General features: G+C 43.0%; 1 protein-coding gene across 1 annotated transcript in view; it reads right to left on the bottom strand.

Annotated features, from left to right (window-relative positions):
* LOC147101112 (acid-sensing ion channel 2-like) overlaps positions 1 to 20,593 on the bottom strand; it is a 511,141-nt gene that overhangs the window by 104,109 nt on the left and 386,439 nt on the right. Inside the window, exon 4 of the mRNA XM_085966299.1 lies at positions 3,907 to 4,034. Within this exon, the coding sequence (XP_085822425.1) occupies positions 3,907 to 4,034 (128 nt within the window). The remainder of the gene's footprint in view (positions 1 to 3,906; positions 4,035 to 20,593) is intronic.

Genomic DNA, 20,593 nt, shown 5'->3' with positions numbered 1-20,593 from the left:
TACCTCTTAATGTCTCTTTACTTCTTTTGTTCTATCGTAGCCCTGCCTTTCGATCTATTTCATTTCCTTTCCAGTTTTGAAAAAGGGTTTCGACCCGAAACATCGACTCTAATTTCTCTCCACGGATGTTGCCTGGCCTGCTGAGTTTTTCCAGCATTTTCTGTTGTTATTTTGGATTTCCAGCATCTGCAGTATTTTGCTATCGTACCTTTATTTTAGTTGTTGCTTTAAGGAAATAAAGAGAAGCACAAAAACAGATAGCTATCTACAAACAATCAGAAAAAAACATTTATTTGAACTTGCATTTATATACACTATATTGAACTTAAGTGTCAGCCCAGATGCGAAGGAATATACTATATAAGGAACTCTACCTTATAAATTATTTAAAACATGACAAACTGGGTTTGGAAATTTAGAAACCTAACTATGAAGGAATTCTGGCTACTGAGATAAGACAGTTGTTGATCCTGAATAAATAACCTTATTGAAACAGAAGGTGAAGGGCTCCGACAGGCTGACTTTTGGGAACAAAATCAATGGTTCACCCTGGATAAGGTGTTTTAATTTAAATTTCGTAAAGATGGCACATAAGATAAGGAACATCTGCCCTCGTAAAGATGACATAAAATAAGGGACACCTGCCCTTCACACCGTTTTATATGGTCAACCCAGAACACCTAGAGATGCGACAAGATTCTGGAATATTACAAGCTGATGTGGCAGTAAGAATTGCAGAGATCGGCAGAAAGAGGAATAGGGATAATTAACTTGCATCAGCAGAAAGCCTTAAAGGAAATACAACTGGAAAAGGGTATAAATATAGAAGTTTCAAATGGGATATTGGATTCGCTTTAATTGGGCAAAGCGATTCTCGACCACAGAGGCTGCGCTGTGGTCTCCAACTCTTTGTACCTCGGGGATCAAAGGTTTTTGATATTGATGGATATCCTGTATAGAAAACTTTAAGAACTGTAATACTGTAGTGAAGTTAAGATTTAAAAGTAAGATTCTCTGTTAAAAATATCATAATTTTTTCTCTTTTTAGAACTGTTAACGCTGCGATTGACTGATTCACCAACTGTAAATTGCATGTCGGTTCTTTTAATAAATCTCTATATATTTTTAGAATTGTCTCACATAAGTCTTCTGTATCAAGAACTTGCAAACACAATCTGTGTACACTCTTTGGTGAAGAGTTACAGGATTCAGAAGGAGTTCTCCGGACCCTCATAATATCCAGGATGTTACAGTCTAGCTAAACTTATTAAAAGTGCCATCTGGAAGACGGTAACATTCTCGGGTTGTTCCTTTCCTTTAGGAAGAGATAGCCCGGACCTATAAAACCAATTAAGCGTCTTTAGAATTCGGCTACCTCAAACTTTAGTTGAAAGTGAACATCTGAGAAATACGCCTGATCTGGGATAGCCCCAAAGGGGCTAGGACTAGTAAATATCCCTTCACAGATTCTGTACCCAAGTCCTGGGGAGAGGTTTGAACCCAGGACGTTTTGACTCAGAAGTGTGCGAGCACTGAGTCAAACTGACACTTAATACTCTGCGGATGAAGTTTTGGCCAAAACTTACATTCTGCGGGGAAGAGACATGACTTAAAAGGAGGGGTAGGAGAAAAAGGAGGGTTACAGAATAAAGATTGAATAGTACTTTTACTATTTCTATAGCAGAAGCAATTTTTCTTTTTTTGTTAAAAATGTGAGAGCTTTTCAATTCGTATGGCTTCTATGAACTTTCACTTGATTGGGGATACTGGTCTGTAGGTATTCCCGTCAGACTATGAGCTCTTCCTGTGGATCGGTATAATGCCTGTTGCCTTTTATTCAGACAAGATAAAGCCAGCTGATGGGGACACTTAAAGTAGATCATAATTTCATAGAATCATACAGCACAGAAGGAGGCCATTCAGCCCATCATGCCTGTGCTGAGTCTTTGAAAGCGCTCCCCAATTAGTCCCACTCCCTCGCTCTTTTCCCATAGCCCTGCATATTTTTCCTTTTCAAGTATGCATTCAATTCCTTTTTGAAAGTTACAATTGAATCTGCTTCCACCAATCTTTCAGGCAGTGCATTCCAGATCATAACAACTCGCTGTGTGAAAAAAGTCTCCTCATCTCCACTCTCGTTCTTCTGCCAATTACATTAGATCTGTGTCCTCTGGTTACCGACCCTCCTGCCAGTAGAAACAGTTTCTCCTTATTACTCTATTAAAACCCTTCATAGTTTTGAACGCTTCTATTAAATCTCCCCTTAACCTTCTCTGCTCTAGGAAGCCAGGAAGCAGATAATTCTGCTGTTAAGGCTTTGTGAACCAGAGCTCATATGGCAAAATAACTAGTAGTTTTCCAGTTTCAAGCTATTGAAGATATTTAACTTTCTTGTGCCTCATTAATTGACTGTACTTTCAATAGACTTTTGGTACCCTACCTTGGATTTCAGATGATTTTCAGAAAATATAGTGCTCAAAAACTGTACCCTATTTACAAGGATTTAACATGTAACTCTGTCCTTTTAAATGGGAAGTATAATAGGTTGGGTTGAAAGCTGAAGCATATTTGCGTCCCACATGTGTCTGAGAATCATGCAGTTTAGTGCTGACTTTGGACTCATGCCTCTGGTAAGCTGATGATAGGGTCTGTTTGCACTGGCATGATAATAAACTTCCTGTGCGCTGTCATAAAAGACTTTGCAGTTAATCCACAATTGCAGACAAATGGATTTATTATTTCAATAGTCAGGCAACTTTAATTAACAGTCTAATTATTAATCCATTACTTTAACAGATAGTGGTTCTTAATTGGGGTTTCTTTCTTTACATGTGGTGATTTAGCTGTGGACTGAGATTTATAACTTCCATAAAATTTGTGTTTTGGTTGGCCGTCGTCAATGTAGCAGGCAATCTTGTTCGCAATTACATAAGCATACATTTAAAGAACTAAAAACAGTCACGCCAAATCAGCAAAAACGTGGGATTATCTATGTTAAAACATAGAAACATAGAAAACATTGAAAAATAGGAGGAGTAGGCCATTCGGCCCTGCAAGCTTGCTCCGCCATTCAACATGATCATGGTCGACCCTCTATCTCAATACCATATTCCCACTCTCTCCATACCCCTTGATGCCCCTTGTGTCTAGAAATCTATCTATCTCCTTCTTAAATATATTCAGTGACGTGGCCTCAGCAGTCTTCTGTGGTAGAGAATTCCACAGGTTCACCACCCTCTGAGTGAAGAAATTTCTCCTCATCTCAGGCTTAAATGTCCTACCCCGTATCCTGAGACTGTGACCCCTCGTTCTAGACCACCCGCCAGCCAGGGGAAACATCCTCCCTGCATCCAGTCTGTCTAGCCCTGTCAGAATTTTATACGTTTCAATGAGTTAAAATTAGTCGCATTATCCAGACACAATGAAGAACAGTTTCCTGGTACAAACTAGTTGGTTTCTGTTTTACTTACATATATATTTTTTTTTCAAAGATCCTGTGCATAAATAATGGCTGTTCTGCTTGGTGTTCCCCTATGCTATGCCTTGGGGTGCTAGAATACAGGTGTCCTGCCCGTGACTCTTGTTGATGAGCTACTGGTCTCGGCTGTGCTGTTAAAGACACCAAGCAGGTGCCAGGTATTTCCCCATTGGAGAGGAACTAGGCTGAGAGAGTAACCCTGGACATGCCTCCAACCTTCCAGTAGTCAGCATCAGAGCAGCACTGGCAGAGGCTGGAGCACGTATCTTGCCCATCCTCTCAACTACAGCATGGTGTGACATCTAGAATAGAGGGACGAAAATGGAGGGAAAAGATTTGACTTTGTAAGGAAGAGTTTTATGGATTTCAAGTACTGCTGGAGATGAAACACGCAGAAGCTTAGCTGAATATCAGAGGAAGTGCAGTACCCGTTGCTCTTGAGTGGAAACAAACGTTTGGAATCCAGGTGCCACCCCAAATCCCAGCTCGTGTACAAATGGTGGCTCAGACTGAGTGTGGAGCTGCACTCTTATCCCAGCTTCAAACGTTGTGTCTTCTGTAAGAGAGAGGAAACAATTGAAAACATTTAGAAACACAGGAAACCTGATCAGAAACATGCTCCTATAGCAGATTCGGTGAATCGGTTGCAATTTCTGCATAGATTTTTGTCCAGTAGTTAATGGGGTGCAAATTATACATGAAAATGCTGCAGAACGAGAGTCTGATGTTAACTAAAAGTTCCTTGTCATACATCTCAAAACACACATGCACCAAATATACACATCTGTCGTGAATGGTGGTGGACAATTAAACAACTAACGGAAGGAGGAGGCTCCGTGAATATCCCCATCCTCAACGATGGTGGAGCCCAGCACGTGGGTGCAATAGACAAGGCTGAAGCGTTTGCAACCATCATCAGCCAGAAGTGCCGAGCAGATGATCCATCTCGGCCTCCTCCTGAGGTCCCCACCATCACAGAAGTCAGTCTTCAGCCAATTTGATTCACTCCACGTGATATCAAGAAACGGCTGAGCGCACTGGATACAGCAAAGGCTATGGGCCCCAACAACATCTCGGCTATTGTGCTGAAGACTTGTGCTCCAGAACTAGCCATGCCTCTAGCCAAGCTGTTCCAGTACAGCTATAATACTGGCATCTATCCGACAATGTGGAAAACTGCCCAGGTATGTCCTATCCACAAAAAACAGGAGAAATTCAACCCGATAATTATCGCCCCATCAGTCTACTCTCAATCATCAGTAAGGTGATGGAAGGTGTCATTGACAGTGACAGTGCTATCAAGCCAGACTTACTCATCAATAACCTACTCCCTGATGCTCAGTTTAGGTTCCACCAGAACCGCTCAGCTCCAGACCCCATTACAGCCTTGATCCAAACATGCTGAATTCCAGAGGTGAGGTGAGAGTGACTGCCCTTGACATCAAGGCAGCATTTAACCGAGTGTGGTGTGGGAGCGAAAGTTCACATTACCTGAGTACCTCAAATGTTCTTTCTGGGCAGTCCATTGGATCAGCACAGCATGTGTTGTAAATTGTGTAAACAGGCCTAAAAGCAAGGATATCTTCACAGGAAAGTAAAACAGTAGAATATGTCAGAGTCATTCAGCCATATCTGTAATGGTCTGGAATATGTCAGCTTGGTCACTTGTGTTTAGGGAAATGGGAAGAGTTTATGACGGAAATTAGACCACTTCTGGTCATGGCAATAAAATAATTAGAACAGATAAGTGCATGTTTGTTGAGTTTATGTCATTATTCTGTTGGCATTTGTATATATCTTTGATGTACTATGATTAATTGGTGGTATGCATGGAATGTAGGCGAAATTTGTATAAGAGATGTGAGTGAACCAATGTTTAGCAGCTCATACTGGTTTTGTGAAGAATGGAGTTTTAATAAAGTCTTGATCCTGCGTTGCTACAACTGAGTGTAATCTGGTGTTTAAAGTAACGAGATGAAAAAGAACAAGAAATTAGTCCAACTTGTGGCATCAAGGCGCCCTAGTAAAACTGGAGTCAATGGGAATCGGGGGGAAAGCTCTCCACTGGCTGAAGTCATACCTAACACAAAGGAAGATGGTTGTGGTGGTTGGAGGTCATTCATCACAGCCCCAGGACATCGCTGCAGGAGTTCCTCAGGGCAGTGTCCAAGGCCCAACCATCTTCAGCTGCTTCATCAATGACCTTCCCTCCAACATTAAGTCAGAAGTGGGGATGTTTGCTGATGATTGCAGCGTTGAGTTCCATTCACAATTCCTCCTATAATGAAGCAGTCCATGCCCACGTGCAGCAAGACCTGGACAACATCCATCCTTGGGTTAAGTGGCAAATAACATTCCAGTGCCAGGCAATGACTATCTCCAACAAGAGAGAGTCTAACCACCGCCCCTTGACATTCAATGACATTACCATCGCCGAATCCCCCACCATTGGGGGTCACCATTGACCAGAAACTTAACTGGACCAGTCACATAAATACTGGGTATTCTGCAGTGAGAGTCTCACCTCCTGACTCCCCAAAGCCTTTCCATCATCTACAAGGCACAAGCCAGGAGTGTGATGGAATACTCTCCACTTGCCTGGATGAGTGCAGCTCCAACAACACTTAAGAAGCTCAACACCATCCAGGACAAAGCGGCCCACTTGATTGGCACCCCATCCACCACCTTAAACATTCACGCCCTCCACCGCCGGCGCACCGTGACTGCAGTGTGCACCATCTACAAGATGCATTGCAGCAACTCGCCAAGGCTTCTTCGGCAGCACCTCCCAAACCCGCGACCTCTTCCACCTAGAAGGAAAGGGGCAGCAGGTGCATGGGAACACCACCACCTCCAAGTTCCCCTCCAAGTCACACACCATCCTGACTTGGAAGTATATCATCGTTCCTTCATCGGCGCTGGATTAAAATCCTGGAACTCCTAACTTAACAGCACTGTGAGAGTACATTTACCACACGGACTGCAACAGTTCAAGAAGGTAGCTCACCACCACTTTCTCAAGGGCAATTTGAGATGGGCAATAAATGCTGGTCTTGCCAGAGTCACCCACATCCGTGAATGAATAATAAAAACACACAACACATATATAACACATACACACATGCACCACATAAACACGCACCACATACATACATACACACTCATGCATCACACACACATGCCTCCTACACACACAGTGACTACATTTCAAAAGTACTTCATTAACTATAAAGCACTTGGGGATGTCCTGAAATTGTGAAATGCACTGTATAAATGCAAGTCTGTCTTTCTTTCTCATACACACATGCACCTCGTACACACACACCACACACACTTCGTACCACATAAAAACAAATATACAGATAAACATGCATATGGAAAATATGTAAATTAAATTTATATTTAATGTACAAATGTCTTTTCTCCACCAGTTTGTTGTTGCTTTCATGCATCTTTAATCATCCTACATTTATTTCAATCTTTGATCACATTTCTTATAAAATTGTATAATTCACAACACAGTAATATTTCATTGACAAATATACCTTTGCTCAATGTCTTCAGCATTATAAAGGTCTTCTCAGAAAAGCAGATTAGGGAGGTGCATTTCCTCAGGTTCTAATAGCAAAACAGGAGACCAATAATGCTTATAACAATTACACTTGAGCTGAGATTCAGGGAAAGCCTCTGAGTGATCGTAAATATTGTCAAGAGCATCCATCGCCTTGTGACGCACGTACTATCTATGCACTGAATAATGTAGCATGTTTAATGCCTCATTTATATTGTGGAAACACCTCAAGTAATGGTCTGCAATAATGCCACTGGGTACCAGTGTTGTGGAAACTACTCCATTCACATTACAGGGAGGACTTCACAACAGCCAGAACAGCAGAAAATTAAGTGCACTCAGGACAAGGATCTTAAGTTGTGAATCACAACATTTGTTTCGAGGCACTGCACACTCTTCACCGACCTGGCAAGGCTCACATAAATAAGTGAGCAAAAAACTGATTCATTAGCCCATGCTGAGCTGCAAAGCCTGCTGTTAATCAGAAAAAATAATTGTCACCACTTCCGACTGCAATGTGTATATTCTCACTGAAGGTGTCTCTGTCTCTTGGGGCAAGAAGCAGAGCTACCAAGAAACCCCCAAGAAACCTCTCCTTAGATGGGTCTCAAATCTTGCAAAGGCATCAGCAAAGCATTATACAGCTGCCTTAATTGCTCTGTGTTAGAAAGAAAGACTTGCATTTATATAGCACCTTTCACAACCACCGGACGCCTCAAATCGCTTTGCAGCCAATGAAGTACTATTTGGAATATAGCCACTGTAGTAATGTAGGAAACGGGGCAGCCAATTTGCGCACAGCAAGCTCCCACAAACAGCAAGGTGATATTGACCAGATAATGTTTTTTGTTATGTTGATTGAGGGATAAATATTGGCCAGGACACCAGGGATTCACTCTTCTTCGAAACAGGATCTTTTACTTCCATTGGAGTGAGCAGATGGGGCCTCGGTTTAACGTCTCATCTGAAAGACGGCACCTCCGACAGTGCCGCGCTCCCTCAGCACTGCACTGGAGTGTCAGCCTAGATTTTTTGTGCTTAAGTCCCTGGAGTGGGACTTGAACCCACAACCTCCTGACTCAGAGGCAAGAGTGCTACCCACTGAGGCTCAGCTGACACTACAGATTCTCAACTAACTCTTTTTGCTATAGAGTCCCAGCTAGCTTTGTGTAAATGGGGCCATGTAGCACCTGTTTTACAGGCACTCTGCAGCCTCCTAAGTCCACAAAATGGCGGGTAGGAAGTGTATGCACAAACTTCCGACCAGGCAAAAATGGGCGCTCCAGAATTTCTAGGCCATCCTATCCTATTCTTTCACTGTATTTCCAGATTCTTCTGTTTTTTATTTCAGATTTCCGGCAATTGCAGTTTTTCTTTTCTCTACTATTTGTTTTCCATTGGTTTTGTGAATGTCTAATTTAGTTAAAAATGAGTGCTGATAGCATCAAGACAACTGACTTGGAGTAGTTATCAAGTCCGACAAAGTGAGAGAGGTTAATTAATGTCACCATATACACAGTTTTAACCAAGTGGGTTTGGCTGGGATGTCAAAATGTTAAAAATCTCAAACCTGAACCCAAACCACCTCGAACCCGTCCATTTCTGGTTTTAACAGAGGCAGGATAGGGGGGGGGCAGGCAACCAACCCGCTCCCAGGAGGTGGGTGGCTCATTTAACTATTTTAATGTGGCTGCGTGCCTCAGATTTTACCTCCATTTTAAATTTTACGCTGGCTGGCCGGGTTTCCCGGGCTTCGGAAAACTCAGCAGCTAAAGAAAGACGAGGACTGCTGGATCCAGCAGCTATGTGTCTTTCCAAGGCTGCTTGTGGGCCAGGAGGAGCAGGAGTGCTTCCCCGTGGCCCACCAACCTACCTGTAAACCACTCCCGTGATCGGCCGACCCCGCCAGCCCCCGAGATTGGATGCCCCACTCCCCCCCACGGCCTTTCCAATCTCCCCCTGGCCTTTCCAATATCCCCCTTCACCTACCCGGCCTTTCCAATCTCCCCCCATCCTTTCCGAGCTTCCCCCAGCCTTTCCGATCTTCCCCCGGCCTTTCCGATCTCCCCCCGGCCTTTCCGATTTTTCCCCAGCCTTTCCGATCTCCCCCCCCGGCCTTTCCGATCTCCCCCCGGCCTTTCTGATCTTCCCCCGGCCTTTCCGATGTCCCCCCGTCCTTTCCGATCTTCCCCCGGCCTTTCCGATCTCCCCCCATCCTTTCCAAGCTTCCCCCTAGCCTTTCCGATCTTCCCCCGGCCTTTCCGATCTCCCCCCCACCCCGGCCCTCGGCCTCTCCAATCTCACCTCCCCCCCGACCATTCCAATTCCTCCCTCCTTCCTCTCCACTCCCCAGCTGTGGCCGGGTGCTGAATCTGGCTGGCTGTGGCTGGGAGACAGAGGCAGAAAATGTTAATCAGGTCCTGGCCGTTAAATTCGGCAGAGCCTGAGGGAAACCCGTTCTTCCGCAAAACTGCGCCCTTACTCACACCCCCACCCACCCTTCCCACCTCCCCATAAATATCGGGCCCAGTGATTCACCCAGACAGTTACACAGACATTGCCATAACTGCAAGCAGGATTATATGATGGCTGCACATACAGGTATCAGCATACTGTGTAACTGAACCACTGAGATCAGATTATCATCCTGCCATTGCAGATTGAAACATCCTTTGACCCAGAAGTGCTATAGCTATCTGATAGTTATCGTGTGCTGGACAGCGTGTAGAATTTTATATTTAGAATCATACAATTTTGCAAGCCTCCAGGGTCTGTTGCCATTTTCAGTGCTGCTCTGCTTGGTATTAAGTTTCTTTATTTCATTATCTGCATGTTACTGGTTGTGTTCCAGAGGAACTCAGTGCACGGTATATTGGCTCAGAAATTCGGGTCGGAGGCTTCCCGCGGGTGCAAGCCTCCGACCTGCACTTACCTAGCGCGCCGGCCGTTGTGCTGTGGGCCCGCGTGAGATTCCGATCCTGGGCCTGCTCCAACTGCCGGCGCGCAGTGCTTGGGTATCCCAGGGGCGCAGTTAGTTCAAAACGTCCCCATGGATCACGTGGGCCATGGAGAGCCAATGGTAGCAGGGAATCTCTATTTATAGATTTGACAGGAAGACCTGTCAAATCTATGATTAGAGTTCAGCCCCAAAACATAACTAAAACTTCTAATAAATTTTTAAAAAATCACATTTTTAAAATAACTATTTTAAACAATAATTTAAATTTTTGAAAAAATTAATTACAGTTTTTAGCAGGGCTAAAAATAAACTTACCTTTCTTTAAAGTATTTAAAAATAATAAACCTGTGGAAAAAATGTTTTAATATTACTTAATTCACCACTTACCTTGTTAAAAGCAGGCCTTGCGACTGCTTTTTAAAAGCATAGCTCCTGGAGACTTACCCTCCCGGAGAAATCTGCAAAAAAAATGGAAGTTCCAGGCGTATGCACTGCCTTTCCAGCACACGCGTTCGACCTGTGAACCCCTTCCTTTAAGGGAACGGAAGTTCCGGTTTCCCACGCATGCGCAGTGCATGCACGAAACCGGCACTTTCGTTGGGCCTACGCGTGAGTACCCAGCGCGTACTCACCCGTGGGGACCCGAAGTTCTATGTCCAGAATAATGCAGGTCAGCAGTGGGCTGGGTTTGTGATGGGCGGTACATTCGTGTCACAATCGCACAACGTGTAACCTGCAGAGCAAATAATCATTTCTAATTATGAGTGGCACCCTTGAGTAAAGTGTCTGCCGAACACTTGGTTTTAATTAGATACACTGAATTGCAAAACTTTCCGAATAATGCAAAATGGTTCTGTGCAGCTTTTAATTAGCTCACCTAAATTTTTAATTTGGCACTTTGTATTCTCACCACAGGGCAGCATTAGAAATAAGCCTTGAGCGGAGTTCTGTTTCTTCAATCTATACTTACATGGTTTTGAACTGCTTCACTGAAATAGGAATTGCATACCAGCCCAGTCTACCAGGGACCCCCATGCATGTCTGGAATTCATTCCTCACCATCTGTGGTCTTCCACCTTGTATCCTTTCCTGGGTGAGATGGGAATGCCAGCATGTTTAGGTATGTTTGCTGCAACAGGGGTATTTTCAAAGAAAAATGAGGACGAGGGGACGAGGTGCTTTTTTCGATTTTCCATCAGTACCCGTGCAGGCAGACTGCAGCTTTTCTGCATCACAGAGTGGAATGGCAGAATAATACAGCGCAGAAACTGGCTGCTCGGCCCACCAAATCTGCACCAGTTTTTTTTTCTCTCCACATAAGCCAGATCATCTCATCCGTACCAGATACCCAATGTTTCACCCGTGTGGCATGAAGCACTGTCTGGTAAGAAAATAAAGTTTGTACCAATGAACTCATTCAAACGAGTTTCTTCTGCCTGTGATGTCTCAGGTATTGTCATAAAATGGAAGACCTGGTGTGAGAGGCATTTAGGATTAAGTACAGGAAACTTTAGTTTAAACGGAGGTTAAATCTCCGGAATGCTCTATCCACCGGCAAAATTCAGGAGTCGGTTCAGATAACTTTTTTTGCATTTCGTTGCTTTTTTTCTCCATTCCTGGCTCTGCAAGCGTCTAGCTGAAGCTGTTGCTTAGCTACAGAGACGCCTGCAAGCTGCGCCGACTGTTTTGAAGCTGTTGCTAAGCAACAGGGTTTGTTGCTAGACACGGAGCTCAGAAGCTCCGTATGTTTTAACATTAGTGCTGGTTTCTCCAGCAATGTTGATCGACCGGCACCAGCTCGGTCCCGTCAGTGCTGGATACCAGAAAGTTTCCTGTACTGTGGCCTAGAAATTGGGTAAGGCCGGATAACGGGAGGGGGCACCCACCGCCCGGCGCTATTTGCCTGCGCCCGTTCCAAGTGGTGCAGGCAGCACGCAACATTCGTTTCCGCTGGCAGGAGGGTTGTTCTTGCCATGGAGGGAGTGCGGCGTATATTCACCAGGCTGATACCTGGGATGGCAGGAATGACGTATGAGGAGAGATTGGGTCGATTGGGCTTATACTCGCTGGAGTTTAGAAGAATGAGAGGGGTTCTCATCGAAACTTATAAAATTCTGACAGGACTAGAGAGACTAGATGCAGGAAGGATGTTCCCGATGGTCAGGGAGTCCAGAACCAGGGGTCACAGTCTAAAGATAAGGGGTAAGCCATTTAGGACAGAAATGAGGAGGAATTTGTTCACCCAGAGAGTGGTGAACCTGTCGAATTCTCTACCACAGAAGGCAGTGGAGGCCAATTCATTAAATATATTCAAGAAGGAGTTGGATATATTTCTTAAGGCTAAAGGGATCAAGGGATATGGGGAGAAAGCAGGGACAGGGTACTGAATTTGGATGATCAGCCATGATCGCATTGAATTGGCAGAGTGGGCTCGAGGGGCCGAATGGCCGACTCCTGCTCCTATCTTCTATGTAACCAGAGGACACAGACTTAAGATAAGTGGCAAAAGAACTGGGTGGGGAGGGGGGGGGCGGTTGGGGGGAGATGAGGAGAGTTTCTTTTACGCAGCGAGTTGTTACAATCTGGAATACATGGCCTGAAAGGATGGTGGAAGCAGATTCAATATGACTATCAAAAGGGGAAATGGATAAATACTTGAAAAGGGAAAACATTTGCAGTGCTGTGGGGAAAGAGCGGGGGAGTGCGACTGATTGAATAGCTCTTTCAAAGAGCCGGACACAGGAACAATGGGCTGAATGAGCTCCTTCTGTGATGGAAGATTTAATGAGTCACCTGAGAGGGCAGACAGGACTTTAGTTTAATGTCTGTTCTGAAAGACGGCATCTCCATCAGCGCAGCACTCCCTCAGTACTGCGCTGACGTGTCAATCTAGATTACGTGCTCAAGACCTGGAGTGGGGCTCGAACCCACGATCTTCTGAATAAAGTACAATATGTTATAAATCAGCACCAAGTAAATATTGGTAGCGCGCTGCAATTCCACTGTCTGTGGAAAAATTGTATATCAGATTTTAGTGTCTCAAAATAAAAGTATTGGTTATGTTTGCAGCTAACTGATTCAAATATCATCTCATATATTTTCTTTTAAAAAGCAACAGATCACCGTTAATTGATCAATGTTGACAGTCTTAGATATTACAAAATTAATCCACACTTGTGCAAGTGACTTTTAATTTTGTCCTGGATTATTGTTTCTAAATCTTCCCCACTACCGAGGTTAAACTGACTGGCCTGTAGTTGCTGGGTTTATCCCTCCACCCTTTTTTGAACAAGGGTGTAACATTTGCAATTCTCCAGTCCTGTGGCACCACCCCTGTATCTAAGGAAAATGGGAAGATTATGGCCAGTACCTCTGCAATTTCAACCCTTACCCCCCCCCCCTCACCATCCTAGGATTGGATAATTCAAAACAATACCCTTACACTTACCCGTAAAGCTACTTTTCTTTTGGATTTGAAATCTCTGCAATGTTTCCCTCCATAAATCTATCCCTCTCTCTGGGGCCTGGAGCGTGAGTTTTGCTGTGGTCCTAGAACTTTAATTGTTTTCCCTATTGATTTGTTTTCGCAACCAGGTAGCAGACTGCAACTCCCAGAATGCACCAGTGGCACTCTGATGGACTACAACTCCCATTATGCACATGCAGTCAATGGAAATGAATATTAGATGCTGCGTATAATGGGCGGCCAATCCGATACTGCCTGTTTAGGTACCACTGGAACTGTTCTAGATTCTAGAACAGTCCCAGCAGATTGGAAGGTAGCAAATGTAACCCTGCTATTCAAGAAAGGCGGGAGAGAGAAAACCAGGAACTACAGGCCAGTTAGCCTGACATCAGTCATCGGAAAAATGCTGGAATCCATTATTAAGGAAGTGGTAACAGGACACTTAGAAAATCAGAATATGATTAGGCAGAGTCAACATGGTTTTATGAAAGGGAAATCGTGTTTGACAAATTTATTAGAGTTTTTTGAGGATGTGACTAGCAGGGTAGATAAAGGGGAACTAATAGATGTAGTATATTTGGATTTCCAAAAGGCATTCGACAAGGAGCCACATAAAAGGTTGCTACACAAGATAAGGGTTCATGGAGTTGGGGGTAATATATTAGCTTGGATAGAGAATCGGTTAATGGACAGAAAACAGAGAGTAGGGATAAATGGGTCATTTTCAGATTGGCAGGCTGTAACTAGTGGGGTGCCGCAAGGATCAGTGTTTCGGCCTCAGCTATTTACAATCTATATTAATGACTTAGATGAAGGGACCGAATGCAATGTATCCAAGTTCGCTGACGGTACAAAGCTAGGTGTAAAAGTAAGCTGTGAGAAGAACACAAAGAGCCTGCAAAGGGATATAGACAGGTTAAGTGAGTGGGCAATAGGTGGCAGATGGAATATAATGGTGAATAAATGTGAGGTTATTCACTTTGGTAGGAAGAATAGAAAAACAGAATATTTTTTAAATGGTGAGAAAATATTAAATGTTGGTGTTCAGAGAGATTTAGGTGTCCTCATACAGGAAACACAGACAGTTAGCATTCAGATACAGCAAGCAATTAGGAAGGCAAATGGCATGTTGGCCTTTATTGCAAGGGGGCTGGAGTATAAGAGTAAGGAAGTCTTACTACAATTGTACAGAGCCTTGGTGAGACCACACCTGGAGCACTGTGCACAGTTTTGGTCTCCTTATCTGAGAAAGGACATACTTGCCTTAGAGGCGGTGTAACAAAGGTTCACTAGATTGATCCCTGGGATGAGAGGATTGTCCAATGAGGAGACATTGAGTAGATTGGGTCTATACTCTCTGGAGTTTAGAAGGAGAGGTGATCTCATTGAAACCTATAAGATACTGAGGGGGATTGCCAGGGTAGATGCTGAAAGGTTGCTTCCCCTAGGAGGCAGAGTCTCAGGATAAGGGGTCGGCCATTTAAGACTGGGATGAGGAGGAATTTCTTCACTCAGAGGGTTGTGAATCTTTGGAATTCTCTACCCCAGAGGGCTGTGAATGCTGAGTCGTTGACTGTATTCAAGGCTGAGATAGATAGATTTTTGAACTCTAGGGAAATCGAGGGATATGGAGATCGGGCGGGAAAGTGGAGTTGAGGTCGATGATCAGCCATGATCTTACTGAATGGCGGAGCAGGCTCGAGGGGCCGTATGGCCGACTCCTGCTCTTATTTCTTATGTTATTATGTTTTGCACCACCGCCCGAGACAAATTTCTGAGTCATTCTTATTTGCTGGATTATCCTGTTTGAATTTTGTAGGTCAAGTGGTTTAGAGAGCACTATCCTCTCATTGGTGGATTAACTGTAAATCAGAACACCACGTACGTTAGTATCGGTGATTGGAGATACATGCAAATTAAAGGGAGCCTGAATTTAGACTTTATTTGTGGCTCCTGAGACTACATGGTACGCACTGTGTATTATAAAACTTCTATGTGTTATTATAAATATAGGATGCTACAGTAAAATGTTACTCATCTACGCGGCCCATGAAATCTTCGACAGCTCTGGCATATACAGGAAACTCTCTTTTTACCGGCACCTAAATAACTGGAAATCTCTCTTAACCGGCAAAATTCAGGAGTAGGTTCAGGGAAGTTTTACTTCATATTAGTGGCCGTGTAACCGGGGTTCCTGCACCTGTTGCCATGCAACAGGGATGCCTGGATCTGTGGCCGTGTAACCAGGGTTCCTGCACCCAGGGACGCCTGGATCTGTGGCCGTGTACGGGCCTCTCGTACCTTAGTAAGTATACCTCTCTGTAATCCGGACATTTTGATCAACCGGCATCACGCCGGTCCCGTCGGTGCCGGATAAAAAAAGAGTTTCCTGTAGTACAAAACAGCCGCTAATTGGCAATATCATTCAGACAGCTCTAAGAATGGCTGTTGGTGGTTGCAAAGGCCACACATGTGCAAATCAGATAGACGATTGGCAGTCCAAAAGCCATCACAGGGACCTGTGCAATTAAAATTAATATTTACATTGTGAGCAGTATGGTTGAACTGATGCTTGTGACAGCGGTAACATTCAATCGATCTGTCTGTTCAAGCATCCAGGCACAGTTAACATTTCAACTGGTCACTCGAGAAATGTTCCAAAATCTCTCAACTGGACAGGCTGTTATAAGAAATAAAGGTTGATTCTGTATTGATGTTCTGTCAACTGCATATTTAGTAAATACTAAATGTCAAGTTTAAACACCGTCACATCATATTTACAGTTCATGCTATAAAGGCATTTAAAGGAGGATTATTGCTACTGCAATGAGTTTCTTTCTCTATTTTGAGCTCTCCAGTTGAATAATTGATACAGGAGGCAGAATGGACTCCCAGTTTCACAATATTTGCATGATTAACTTTAAAATTATGGAAGATATACAAGTTGTATGCCAGCAGATATCGCAAAGCAATGTTTGAAGGGGCTGCTCGCTAACCTCTCATATGACTGAGAATGGTCTGCTAGTGACGTGTGAGTTTGAAATCAATGTCTAAGTTTTAGAAACAGCTTCATTTTTATAATTAGAAGGAAGATACCATGTTGCTGGGAGACAGCAGTCCCTTCTCAGCGACACTTCTGTCAAAACACTCAGCTCTGACCGTTCATGTCAAACATGAGAAGGATTTCGGAATAAAACTTTGCAAATGATGCCTTGTTGTCACAATGTGTACGTTGGTGAAATTCCAGCAATAATCTGCAGTCAATACGACATAAGATGCAGTGTTCCAACTGGTTGTTGCTGGAAAGGATGGGATTAATAATTTAACAGTTTACAAAACTAGAATATGAAATAAGATCTACACAACAACAGGATTAGAGGAACCGGTCTCTCACTGCAGAATTGTCCTTGGGTGACTATTAAAATTATCACACATATTTAATACTTTCAATCCAATCAGAAGGAAAGCAACTGGATGTGAGCAGACTGATGTGGAAAACATCTGGACTTGACACAGGCTAAATTATGCTGAGATTTGTAATTCACACTTCCAATATAAATACTCTAAGAGTGTTAGAATAGAAGTACTACAAACATCTATTGATCCTTTGTAGTGATCTGGCAATTAGGTTTCACATAAAGGTCTCCAATATACTAAAGCCTGCCGACTCTTCTACTGCCAATACTCAAGGTATCACAGTTGTGTGTGGGATAGGCTGGGTGGGCCAGAGGGTCTTTTCCTGCCCGTCACTGCTCGTGTGCTCGTAACGCACTTCAAATTCTTTTAAATCATTTTCTGCGATGATGTAATTTCATTATAGAAAGACTAACCTAAGATTAACTTTAATTGAATTACTTGCAAGAGGAAATACATGGACAAAATGAAGCATTTTTGGTTAAGATTTAGCTTGGTCTTGGCTTCCTTAAACCAGTCAGTCAGTCAGCATATGTCAGATATTAAAACCGGCTTCATTCTCAGAGAGAAGTTTCCAGACCATATTGTTACCTTTGTGTGTTGCAAAACTCTGTTGGTTTGACTGAAAAGCAATTGTCGGGGAAGGGGACAAGGCACTGAATTCAAATACAGACATTTTGTGCGATTTCTTCAAATTGTTTGATTGGCAGCTCTTTTTGAATTTAAAATCATGAGGTGCTTGTCACCGTTTTGAAGGCTTCTAACTGCCTGCCTTTTACAAATCTGGTGCCTTCGACGAGAGGCTGTCCAGATCCTCTGAAAGTAGGATGAGTTAAGCCAGATTACAGCATCATTTAGCAGACACTGCAAACTATTATTTTCTATTACAATGAGGAGTTAATTTTAGCAACGACTGTAAAAATACATTGTTGCTTCTACTATTCACCTATTCTATTATTACTGTTTAATAAATTTGGTTGGCAGTTAAAACATAAGAACATAAGAAATAGGAGCAGGAAAAAGGCCACTTGGCCCCTCGAGCCTGCTCCGCCATTCAATAAGATAAAATTTGTCTATCTCCACCTTAAATGTATTTAATGACCCAGCCTCCACGGCTCTCTGGGGCAGAGAATTCCACAGATTTATGACCCTCTGAGAGAAGAAATTCCTCCTCTTCTCAGTTCTAAAAGGGCGACCCTTTATTCCCCGCGTTCCAGATTTCCCCATGAGGGGAAACAGCCTCTCTGCATTTACCTTGTCGTATCCCCTCAGTATCTTATATGTTTCAATAAGATCACCTCTAATTCTTCTAACTTCCAATGAGTATAGGCCCAGCCTGCTCAACCTTTCCTCATAAGCCAACCCCCTCATCTCTGGAATTAACCTAGTGAATCGTCTCTGAACTGCCTCCAATGCAAGTATATCCTTCCTTAAATAAGGGGACCAAAACTGTACGCAGTACTCAAGGTGTGGTCTCACCAATACCTTGTACAGTTGTAGCAGGACTTCCCTGCTTTTATACTCCAACCCCCTTGAAATAAAGGCCAACATTCCATTTGCCTTGATTGGATCAGTGTGCCAGCAACTCAAAGTGACAATAAAGGAGGAGGATTTCGCTGGCAGACATATTTTGATGTGATAATCCAATTTTTGTACATGATGTCATCACCACACAACTGATGTGAGGCTCTTGTGGCTGATCTTCCTCCCGGTAATAAATAGAAATGCTGGAGCAAATTTAGACTCAAATCTCAGCACTTCTGATCATTATCAGCTAGTCGCACTTGTGTGGAATACAGTGACGTGAATACGGTAACTTCACTGCATCCTACACTCATGTAATTCTGCACCAGAAGCCATGCTGGTTATTTCAGAAAGTGACAATGGTGCCCAGATTATGTTCTGAAGGAATGGTAGCCACATGTCCTCTGTGCCATCTGCAATGGGAACAACCACAACTCCATTTATACTCTGCTTGTTACCAGTAGCTCCTCAGCTACAAGAACCTGATTGCTAATTGCAATCAAAATAAAAACAAGAACTAATTTTGTTTTAACTATTATTTGGCCCACCATACTCCACGGCATACTCCAGACTGTAAAACAAAGGGGAGGTACCACTGACAATGTGGTATGAGATATTTCACTTGTCTGAGATCACTGATACCCATCTTTTCCACTCATGCAATATCCAATATTTCTTCTGTAATCATTTTTCCTAGTTGATTTAAGGACATGTCAGAGAATGGACTATGTTTTTGTAATAATTGACACATTATTAAAGAAACTGGGGGCTGTCCTGGGTTTCAAAAATACTTATATAACACTTTATCACATCTGTCAGAAACATCTCAAAAGAACAATGGATTATCTTGAAATGCAGCGACTGTTACATAGGAAATGTGGCAGATATTTTGTGCACAGCAATAGCTTACAAATGTCAACAAGAAGAATGACCAGTTGATTTTTTTTTAATGGTATTGTTTGAGGGAGGAATGTTTGCCAGAAGATGGGGAGAACTTCTTTCTCTTCATTCAATAGTGCCATGGAATCGTTAACCATCACCAGAACCACTGGAGCAAGCAGAGTTCAATGTAAATGGGAATAGTGCCAGAGGACTGGCGGACAACTCATGTTATTCCTATATTCAAAAAGGGAGATAGGCCAAATCCAGGGGACTATAGACCATATAGCTTAACATCGATAGTAGGAAAGATATTGGCATCTTTACTAAAAGATGTAATAGAAAAACATCTAGAAACCAAAAATATAAAGAATAGTCAAAAGGGAAGGTCACGCATGACCAATTATTATTGAATTCTTTGAAGAAGTAACAGAAGCGTAAAAAAGGGTAATGCAGTGGATGATGTCATATACATGGACTTTCAAAAGGTCTTTGATAAGGTGCCGCATAGCAGACTCATGACTAAGGGCATAGCATGTGGAATCAAGGGACAAGTAGCAGAATGGATCGCAAACTGGCTACCAAACAGAAGAGAGAGAGAAGGGGTTAAAGGTAGTTACTCAGACTGGTGTAAGGTGGGAAGTGGTGTTCCACAGGGATCGGTGTTGGGACCACTGCTGTTCACCATTTACACAAGTGATTTGGACTAGGGAATTGGAAGTACAATATCAAAATTTGTGGATGACACCAAATTAGGGAGTGTAGTTAATACTGAGGAAGACTGCGACAAAATACAAGAAGACATTAACAAACTTGCAGAATGGGCGTGTAAATGGCAACTAAATTTCAATATAGATATGCATTTTGGTAGGAGGAATAAGGAGGCCACCTACTCCTTGGAAAAGAGTCTGGGATCTAGGGGTACAGTTTTACAAATTATTAAAAGTGGTAACGCAAGTTAACAAAGCCATAAAGAGGGCAAACAAAGCATTGGGATGCATTTCTAGTGGAATGGAATTCAAAAGCAGAGAAGTTATGTTAAACTTATATAGAACCTTGGTTAGACCAAAGATGATACCAGAACTGAGAGGTTATAATTATCAGGAAAGACTGAACAGGCTGGGGCTCTTTTCTCTAGCAAAGGGAAGTCTGGGAGGTGACCTGATAGAGGTCTTTAAAATTATGAAGGGGCTTGATAGAGTAGATATAGAAGAGAGATGTTTTCACTTGTGGGTGAGTCCAAAACTAGATCTATAAATACAAGATAGTCACTAATAAATCTAACAAAGAATTCAGGAGAAA

This window comes from Somniosus microcephalus, chromosome 24, assembly GCF_052327205.1.
Source record: "Somniosus microcephalus isolate GS21.2 chromosome 24, FLI_Smic_1.0, whole genome shotgun sequence".
Lineage (NCBI taxonomy): Eukaryota > Metazoa > Chordata > Chondrichthyes > Squaliformes > Somniosidae > Somniosus > Somniosus microcephalus.
Note: the sequence above shows the minus strand (reverse complement) of the source record. Positions and strands in the feature narration are given on the sequence as shown.